The sequence below is a fragment of the Pteropus vampyrus genome, unplaced genomic scaffold, assembly GCF_000151845.1.
Source record: "Pteropus vampyrus isolate Shadow unplaced genomic scaffold, Pvam_2.0 Scaffold223, whole genome shotgun sequence".
In the NCBI taxonomy this organism is placed as follows: Eukaryota; Metazoa; Chordata; class Mammalia; order Chiroptera; family Pteropodidae; genus Pteropus; species Pteropus vampyrus.
In genome coordinates this window covers 676,850-687,071 of record NW_011889004.1, presented here as the reverse complement: position 1 = coordinate 687,071, position 10,222 = coordinate 676,850, and the positions used below count along the sequence as shown (strand labels likewise).

At 47.3% G+C, this 10,222-nt stretch overlaps 1 protein-coding gene across 2 annotated transcripts in view; it reads right to left on the bottom strand.

Moving 5' to 3' along the window:
• The window catches only part of SF3A1 (splicing factor 3a subunit 1), a 21,777-nt gene that overhangs the window by 5,452 nt on the left and 6,103 nt on the right, over positions 1-10,222 (bottom strand). Inside the window, exons 2-11 of one of the 2 annotated variants that reach the window (XM_011373326.2) lie at positions 9,514-9,519; positions 7,971-8,178; positions 6,560-6,817; positions 4,257-4,331; positions 3,434-3,584; positions 2,915-3,108; positions 1,946-2,063; positions 1,489-1,674; positions 666-787; positions 314-559 (exon numbers count right to left, since the gene is read on the bottom strand). In XM_011373326.2, the coding sequence (XP_011371628.1) occupies positions 314-559; positions 666-787; positions 1,489-1,674; positions 1,946-2,063; positions 2,915-3,108; positions 3,434-3,584; positions 4,257-4,331; positions 6,560-6,817; positions 7,971-8,178; positions 9,514-9,519 (1,564 nt within the window). The remainder of the gene's footprint in view (positions 1-313; positions 560-665; positions 788-1,488; positions 1,675-1,945; positions 2,064-2,914; positions 3,109-3,433; positions 3,585-4,256; positions 4,332-6,559; positions 6,818-7,970; positions 8,179-9,513; positions 9,520-10,222) is intronic. The other variant, XM_011373325.2, reaches the window with a different exon arrangement.

Genomic DNA, 10,222 nt, shown 5'->3' with positions numbered 1-10,222 from the left:
AGAGAGCCACTAAAGAGGATGACCTGGACTTAGCCTCCTGGAGACAAGTCAGCAATCCTCAAAGAACCATCAAGTCCTTCGGCCCTTCTCTGCTTCTCACATCTGCCACTTGCCTCCCTCCCTGTTCCAATCTTCCCACACTGATAGAAGTCCAGGCTAGAGGTTCTCACTTCCAATTAAAGTGTTCTTTCTTTCTACCTGAGCCACTCAGCACTCAGACGCTGCTATAAAGTAGTTGCTCTTCTCACTCAATAGTGTGCAACCCCAAGAACAAAGTTCTAAAAGATCATTGACAAGGTGGCTGCTGGCTTACTGCAGGTGGCCGGGGCACTGAGGTGATGGGTGGGGCAGAGCTGGGGATATTGGTGGCTGAAGACGGAGGTGGTGGTTGCTGAGGGATTTCATTGGGCTTGCTGGGGCCGATCTTCTCTTTGGTATCGTCTTCTGGTACCAGGCCCTTGGCCTTGTGGATGGCCTCAATCTGTTCCTGGAGAGTGATATTGGCCTGGGCAGCCTGCTGGGTCCGGGCCATGCTGCCTGAGTGGCCATCCCAGGTCACCTACAAGGGAAGGGAAAACAAAGCCACAGCTTGTCAGGGATCCTAGAACTAAGCCCAATGTGGGAGTCTGAGGTTAGGGAAAACACTAAGATCCACCAAACTGCACCTTCTCCTCTGGCTTCTGGATCTCCTCCTCACCAATCTTCTTGCCGATGGCTGTTTCCTCTACACCGAAGATGTCGGTACGCCGCTCAGCCAACTGTTTCAAGCTGCTCTCGATATCCAGACCTGGACACAGTCACAGAATGGAGACAGGGGACAGAGAGGGAAAATAAAGCAGGTGCCCTACCAAGAAGGCAGCAGCTCTCCTGGTACAAGGTGGAGGCTGGTGCTGTGGGAAGAGGCTGACTCTGGGTCCTAACCTAGCATACCTGTCCTGAGACTGGGGAAAGCTGCCCAATCAGCACTAAATAAGGCTATAAATCAGAGTTTGTCCACTCCTTGCCTTATGAAAGATACCGAGAGGATGGGGTCACATGAGTAAAAAGTAGCAGAATCCGTACTAAAAGCCTGGTCTCCCACCTCTGGGACAGTTTTCTCCCTATTGGCTGTCACAAGACATCATGTCTCATTTCCAGGTGCTCAGGGTACTCCAGCCATCAGGGCCCTAATTCTAAGATAGTCTCGAGAATGAATATCCCTCCCAGCTATAGTCAGATCTTGCTCTACAATGTCCATGGGCACATGCCATCCACGTCAGGTGCCTGCCTGCCTTTGGAAGTGTCCTATGGAGAGTTACTCTGAAAAATTGGGAGTTCTTTTGTAGCAGCACAGGCTGCACCTATCCTCGAAGGCTTTTGTTTACTTCAACTGTTGCTTTCTATGTTCGCTTAAAGCAAGTTGACTGTAGTTCAGAGATTCCCATGGGCCAAAGTGAGTCAGGGCTGAGTCAGAGAAGTGTGGACTGGGTGGGGGAATTCCCACCTCACCTGGAGCATACACCTCATCGTCACTCTGCTTCTCACGGATAGAGCGATCCCGCTGCTCCAGCCAGCGAGGGTCGAGAAGCCCGATGCGCATGTGTTCCTGCATTTTGCTGGCAGGGATCTTCTCCCCCGTAATGGGAGACACAAGATACTCATCTGGAGCAGGGGCTGGAGGCAGGGGCTTAGAAGCTAAAAGGAAACAGAAATGCTTGAGTAAGAACAATGGATGGCAGCCTGGGTTAAGAGGGTGTTGTTTCATTCACATATCATTCATTCAAGACACATCCATTCAGTGCCACACTGCATCTAGTACTATGCAAGTTACCAGGACACCAGAAATGACTAAGCCCTCTTCCCCACTGCAAGGCCTCGGACAGAAGGTTAACAATGCCTTTATAAGACACCTAGAAACATGCCATCCTAGAAACGGAACACGTGAGGGCAGGAAAGCAGGCCCTACCTTTGGGGTCGTAGTCTTTCCGGACAATGACCTGGTCTGGAGTTGGGGGCAGAGGAGGTGGCATGGGTGTCTCTGGGGGTGGGGGCACTTTCTGCCCTTCTTCTTCATCATCTGAACCCTGCAAAGTGAAGCAGTGGCATGACTGAGAGAGGGGCCAAAAAGTCACTTCTCTGCAGCTGAGCCTGGTGGCTCTCAGGGTGGCAAGGAGCCTAGGCTCCTGCCAGCCAGCGTCCATGTGCTAAGCCTCCCCAGGCAGCTGAGGCCAGCAGGCAGCCAGCCAAGCTGCTTCCTCACAGCGTGAATGGGAGCGTTGGGGGCCACGGTGCTAACACTCCGCCCAGGCATTTCCAGCAGCTGGCACCAGGCAGTCCCAAGAGGCCAAAGGCACTTAATATGCTGGGGAGGGGTGCGGGGAGCAACTTGGCGCTCAATGGTAGCTGCTCATGGAGCAATGCTGGGAGGGAGAGAAAAAGTCAATTCCCACAGACATAGGGCCCTTTATTCTCAGGCTATACACAAATTCTTTCCGAGGGGAGGAGAGCAGTTTGGCTCTGGAGACTCTGCCTGCTCAGAGGGCCAGGCTCAAAGAGGATAGAGGTGGCTGAAAGGAAACACAGGCTACACTCAGAAAAGCTTTGGGAAATGCTGATCATTTGGGCCTAAGCGTTAATGCACCAAAGCTCATGGTGTAGGACTCCCTAACTAAGAGCTAGCATGGGGGTGTTGGGGAGCAGGGCCTCTACAAAGGGGGAAGGTCATAGAACAGGGCCAGGAAAGCTTTCAGATCCTTGCCTATGAATGAATCTTTGTTGCCCAAGCCGGAAAGTGGCTCTGTGCAGCCTGGACAGCTGCTCAGCCAGGACGTCTGATACAAGATCCATGCCTCCTTTCAAGGTTCACAAAGGAGCTGGATATGACTTTGGTGGAGAGCACCCCCATCTCCTTGGGCTCCAGGGGAAAATGGCATACCTCATCCATGTCTTGTACTTGGGTATCCTGGTCCAGCTGGGAAGGAGGCTCCTCTGCCTTCTCCTGCTTCTCGTCTTCTTCATCAGATTCGACCTCCATCTCAACCTCTTCACTCTCCCCAAACTTTTCATAGCGCTCCTGAATGAGGATTCGGGCCCCCAGCTCCTCTGGGGTGGTGGGGGGAGGGAAGTTCCCTGGGAGAAAGTGAGCTAGAGTCAAAGGGTGGCCTCCACAGATGTTCCTTATCAAAGGTCCAACTATCTGCTCTCTTCACACAGTGAGCCCAGGAGTGGAGCTGTCCGATTTCTCTCCTATCTCCAGAGGCCCACCCAGAGTCTTATACAATAAGTATTTGTTGAATTAGGTTTAAATGGTGCAATGCAGTAGAACTGACATCTTCTGGGAGAAGAGATGAAACAGACACTGATAAAGCCCTCTCAGGGATTCTGATGCTCTCTGTATGAGTTGTCCCAGCACGGCTCTGAGCTCCTGGCTCCCTATCTGGAGTCACATACCTACCTTGCTCATTGGGTTGGAAGTCCACTGTTTCCACTACCACAAAATCATGCCAGTCGATCTGCGCATAGGCCACCCGTTCCTTCTCCTTTTCCTCCTCTTCTTTCTTCCTCTCACGCTCCTGGAACTTGGCCCACTCCACTCGGTAACACACCTGAAGGGATGGGAAACAGCATGATGCTGAGCTGAATCAGGGTCTGCTCCCAACGCGGATGTCACCAAAGCCAACATCTCCTTCAGAGCAGGAGGGAAACTTCATGGAGCAAACTATGGTATTTGCATGTGGTTTCAGCCAGGCCCAGAATTTGGACAGGATGAACATTCTAAATGCCACAGAAACCTTCTGTCTAGGTCCCAAGGACAACTGTTTTGTTATAACCTCAGAGATTTCTATTTGAATTAACAAAGGGCTCTGGGTTCAGAGGGTAGCTAACTCCCTCCCGGGAAGTCTGTGTAACAACCAAGTGCCCACAAGAGAAGACTTCATGTGGCCACTCAAAACAGCCAGTACCGATATGCCTCCTGCCTCCTTTCCTCTACTCTAAAAACTTAAGCCCTTGAAAGGCATCTGTCACCAAAAATTCTGTTCAGGAGTGGGTTTCTAGTGACAGTGAAAAAGAAGACCTAGTGAAGCTAGGAGCAAAGCAGAAAGCTGGGGAGCAGAGAGTCCAGGTTTCTTTGACCTTTGTAGCCACAAGGCCTTTCTTCCCACCACTCCTGTGCCTGGAACATAACAAAGTACTGCCTCAGAGACAATTTCCAAATGTGAAACAGAACCTACACAAACTTGCACCATCAGTAACTGGTTATAAGGAACTGGGTTTACCTGGTCCAAAACTTCTCGGGGGTTCTCGGCTTCTTTCTTGAGTTTTGTAAATAAGCCTTTAGGCGGAATCAAGATCTGAAACATGGAAGAATCATTAAAGCAACTGTCAATGCTGTACAACATGGGACAAAAAGGTGGCTTTCCTGGGCCCATGGAAAGGCATAGAAAGGAGAACGTGGGATTCTGGGTCCTAATCCCAGCTACAATTGGCTGTGTCAGGGGTTTCCAACCCCCAGACCGAGGACCGATACTGGTCTGTGGCCTGTTAGGAACCGGGCCGCCCAGCAGGAGGTGAGCAGCCTGCGAGCAAGCAAAGCTTCATCTGTATTTGCAGCTGCTCCCCATGCTAGCATCACCACCTCAGCTCCACCTCAGATCATTAGGCATTAGATTCTCATAGGAACACCGGTCTTTGGTGCCAAAAAGGTTAGGGACCGCTGAGTGTGACTCTGGACAAGTTACTTAACCTCTGTCATTTGGTTTCCTTCTACGAAAGGGTGACACCACCACTTAAAAGTTGGCACCATCAACTTAAAAGGCTGCTGCAAGGATTAGCAAAAAAGTATGCAAAACCACAGGCAGCTCACCCAGCAGATGGCCAGTATGCAATGGCTGTTTTCAGGGGATGTATCTGCTCCTTCTGTTTTGCACTCTCCCAGGCCTCCCCTGACTATCCTATTTAAGACTGCAGCCCACTGGCCCTCCTTCCCTAAATTTCCATCTACTTTTTCTCCATGGTATTTATCACCATCTGATATTCACTGACATTGCATTTGTCTGTCACTCCCTCACTAGACCAGAAACTCCATGAAGACAAGGATTTCTCTCTTTTTTCACTCTATCTCCAGCACCTGGAATAGTGTCTGACACTCAATGTATATTTGCCAAAATAACAAATGCTGGCTTTGTTCAAAACAACCAGTCATTCCAACTGCCCCAACAGTATCTAATAACATTGGCAAAGTGGCTCAGCTCCACCTCATTCTCCCTGTACTTCTACCCCCAGAATCGATCTGCTCCTAGAGTGCCCATGGCTAGAGACAGACACTAGTGTCTTCAAGTTAGAGTACTGAATATCAACACCTCAGTTCTGAAAGAGAAGGAACAGGCAAGTAACAGAACAAGAAGAAATATGGTGACCTTTAACCCCAAAAGCAATCCAGTGGGAAAATTTAGGGTTCAACCTAAATCTAATACTATGTGATTACAGTAACCCTTTGACCTTCGATGATTAATAGTTCAGCTACTAGCTTCTGGATTTGGTCATTTTATAAATACACATTTTTATAATTCTTTCTACTTATATACTTAGAGTGAATAAAAAGTTACAGGAAAGCATTATGAGTCCTATCAAGTCAGAACTTTAACATATTGTTTCTAGATATCAAGAACAGATGTGCAGACCAGGTCCCTAAAAGGAAGACAATTTCCACATTTGTAGCAAGAAAAATATACCATAGACAAATCTATACCAGTGTACTTTACAATATATTAATGATGATTATTTTAAATACCACTATTAACTTGCCCAGATTCCTGACTGTAGCATAACTAAGATCTTTGGGTCTGAAGTAAAAATGCCAGACTTTAGATCTTTAGCTTTGTGACCCTGGCCAAGTTAACTTCTTTGTGTCTCAGTTTCTTCTTCTATAAAATGAATATAATAACAGTGGCTATCTTATAGGTTATTTGAGATTATATCTGAAGATGCTGCATATGTTAAGTACGTAAATACTGGCTATACTTACTTATGTTAAATTGTTTCCCCAATGTCTATTTAAATGATATTTCTAATGCAAGTACTTTTTAGTAAAAAACAACACAGATTTGGATTAAGTCTCACTGTAGCTACTTAATAGCTAAGTGACTTCACTTCTCTGAGTCTATTTCTGCTTTTGAAAAAGGGAGGGGGGACACTTATGGGTTCTTATGAGGATTAAATTAGGTAATAGGAGATAATTATTAAGGGCTGGCTTCCTTCTCAGGCCCTGTGCTAGGCACCTGAAAATTTAAATGCACTTAAAAGCAGCTAATACTACATGGCCTTGTGACATAGCAGACACTCGCCTAACAGCAGTTATCAATCATGCATTCCATATCTGTTTAGAAACAAGACTATGTTGCATTTAAAAGGAAAAACTGAATAGAAATCAAGATTTCACACTGAACTGAAATTTTTAACATCTGCCCAGGGGCCCCACAGAGGGGCACTGTCCTTGCAGACAGTGAGTGGACAGAGTACTTATGGTAAGATGCACTCCTTCCCTGGGCCCAGCACCCCGGCCCCTGCCCTGACCAAGCACCTTGGTATACTGTTCCACCAGCTTCGTGAAATAGTTGAAGAGGCTGTGCTGTGGACGGAGGAAGTCAAACTGGTAGTTGCGCTGCTCTTTCTGCATCAGCTGGGTCAGAAACTGGCGCCCATTCCTGGCCACAAACTGAGCCGTCAGCTTCACCACGTCCAGGTCGAAGGCCGAGATGGAGGGGGGGTCTGCGATGAACTCAAACTCGGGAGGGGGCTCTTTGGGCACGATGGTCTCTTGGATCACCTGGGCTTGGACCTAAGATGTAGAGGCAATATGAGGCAAGAGGCACATGGGTGGACTGGATCTGGTGCGGGGGAGGGAGGGGAGCGCTCTACACTTCTATTAATGATGTGCACACCACTGGTACATGGTGTGAGAGAAATCTAACTCACAAAAGCACCAATTTCTTGGCCAACTGTGTCCTCAACAACCTGAATGGCTTCCAGTGAGAACCATGCCCCTCTGTACCCCTGCTGCTGCCCTGAAATCAAAGGCTGAAACTGGGTGCCAGAAGATCTGACAGGAACATGGCTTACCAAGCCCAATCAACAGGGACAGAGGACACAATAGGCCCTGCATGTATGTGTGCAGAGGACCCAATGGACAAAGGATTTCCATGTTTGTTACCTCACTGGCCTCCACGCGAACCATGAGGCAGAGAACAGGTACTGTAAATCCTTATAGATGAGGAAACTGAGGTAGCCTGAGGCCCTAGGAGTAGTAAATTGCAAAGCAAGGTCTCGAAACCTTCAAAATTTACTCCCCACTGTAAAACAAGGACCAGCCTTTGACACCAAGGTTCGAGAGCGAATCAAAGAGAATGAACCACCTGGGTCTACACAGGAGGCAAAATGTGCCAGCCCTTCCTGTCCTCGTTGACAATCCTAATTGTCCCTAGTGCTGGGCCTAGTGCTGAGGGGAATATTAGGGCAGGCCAGATGTAGAAGCCCTGGGAAGGTGAGACAGAAGAGAAGAATGGTCCAAGAAGGAGCCTACAAGCCATATCACAGCACTGCCCTCACGCTGTGATCAAGGCAAAGAGAAAGGGCTAAGAGCATCTTCAGCTTTGTGACTTTGGGTATATTATATACTTCCTTGGGCCTCAGATTCCTCATCTGTAAAATGGTCACTTTGCTGGCCTCCTCATAGAGCCCCTATGAGGTGCCAATGAGACTAGGCCCCTAAAGCACTGAGCACAGAGCAGGATAAGCAGTGCTCAGGAAATGACAATTGTCAGCCGGACTTTGCTGTCTAAGTCTCAGCATCTGCCTCTGTAAGATGAGGCTAAAATCTCACATCTTCTCCCTGGGTGGTTGTGTGGTTTGGAGAGCAGAGTTCATTATCCTCCCCTCCCTATCCTGGCCTTCCTCTCAGCCCTGGGGAAGTGAGGGGAAGGACTGGCTCCAACCTTCTGGGGAAGCTGTTGCTGGGTGGCTTGCTGCTGCTGCTGCATGACCTTGGGGATGGCGGCTGAGGGCTCCTGTGCCTTCCCCTCTTTGAACTCGCTGACCTTGTGCCGGTAGTAAGCATGGTAAGGGTCATTGGGGTTCAGAAAGTTGAACTTGGGGTTGTTGATTTCGTTCTGTCGTATCCTAGCTTCAAATTCAGGTCCGTTTCTAGAAGGAGGAAAAAAGAATTAACACAGGAATGCTTACAACTGCTGGGACCCAGAACACCGCCCATTCAAGCCCTCTCCTAGGCCCCATCCATCAAACTATTCTGTCTCTCAGCACGGCAGAGGTCCTCCTCGAGACGCCTTCAGTGGCCAGTGCCATCCATCTGCTCTCCTTCAGCTTGGCCCAGGCCTCCACTACCACAGGGTCTCCCAGACCTCCATCATTCCCGCACTTCCTCTGCCAGTCTTGCCATTTCCAGAAATCATCTGGACTACTGCTTTTTTCTTTTAATAAAATTTATTTACTTTTAAAAATGTACTTACAAAGGAAGGCATATATTACTACTTCAAATAAAAATCATTATGGCTTTACTAATAAAAGGCAGTCATAAATTTAAACACAATGAAAACGAAGTAATATTGTTAAAGTTTAGCTTGAAGTTTCCTGCAACCAAAGCCAGATCTTTTAATTAAGAAAAGGGATTACTGAGCGCTGGAGAGATGTTAAAGATATACTAGCACTAAACGAAGACTTTGTCCTTTGGTTAATGAGAAGGACTGAAAAAAACCTGAAAATGTGGACAATTAAACTGAATGCTTTATCTAAGTATTGCCTAAAACCACCACATTTACTACTGGGTAAGGCCCACACAGGAAATACTGCTCTCTGTGGGCCTGGACCTGTGCTGTTGAGTAAGGCACATTCAGATGTCAGGGGAGCAGTAAGATTAGTAGGGAGGTCTCCCATCTCTCTCTGTACTTAGGACAGTTTCTCACATATACCCCATGTTCCCAGTTTGAATGCCTTTAAAACCTCAGAATTAATAATAATTAAACAAAAGTCTCTCATAAGGTTTAGGGAACCATGATTTTTTTAAGAGTCCCATTTGTAATATTTCAAGGTGTCAAGTATAAATTATACCTGTGTCAGTCAGAAAGTGCATTAACCTTAAAGATACAAGATATGGACATGTTCAAGTTTTGGGTTCACTACTGACTCACCAAGTTACAGAATTTCTCTTTGACTCAATTTCCCATGTGTAAAAATATAGCTAATATCACCTTCTCTCTCTTCCTTGAAGTACTGAGAAAATCAAATTAGTTAAGAAGATGCCAAAGTCTTTTTGAATCATAGTGGCCTGCAAATGCAAGGGCTGTTACTTCTATAAGGTTAGAAGAGGCCGTTTCATAAACAATAGAGATGATCTAGGTATTATCTGTGGGGCTTCTATCACTCCCAGAGCCCAGCGCTCGGAGACACCCCAAACACACCAAGAAAAAGCTCCAGGGGCTAGGTGGAAGCCAGGGTGCTCCACTCTCTTCGGACTTTCACGACCTGGCCCTGTCAGTTGAAGAGAGGGTGGGAGACAGGGTGCAGGAAATGCTGTCCCCCAGATTAGCCACTCTGACAATCTGTGCCATGGTGGTGGTCATCAACACCAGGCTAGCCTAGCTCCTCCGCAAATTCTGATCACACTCTGTGGTATGACTAACACCATAAGGTCTCAATTTGACAGTGCACTAGTTGAACTGGAATCTCATGTTTGGGCAAGAGGCTTTCGTCCCCCTCCTTAAATAATGCAAACCACACACATGGAGAATGAATGCAAACATAAATACTGCTAAACTCGGCCACCACACCCAGCAAATGCCCAGGGCAGATGAAGGGCTGTTAGAAAGAGGGACTCTGGTTGTCTCCTCTATCACTGCCTCCTAAGCCATAACCTTACCACATGTGGGAACAATCTGAAAAATAAAACAAGAAGGCAGCCATATTCATTCCCAGCTCTTTTGTTGCTTTCAATTAGCTTACTGTTAATTTTAGAATTGTATTCTCTAACACAAGAAATACATTTTAACAGAAAAAGACATGACTGACTCAATCCAGCTGGTGAGACTTTTAAGGGTAATTTCCACTTCCATTTCTTGACAGGAAAATGCAGGGAAGGGGAAACCTAATTGACAAAAAACTTTTGGAAAACCATACTTGGTTCGTGATTTTTACTGTTTGCTCCATCAGTCAATACATGGGAACCCAGCAGAAG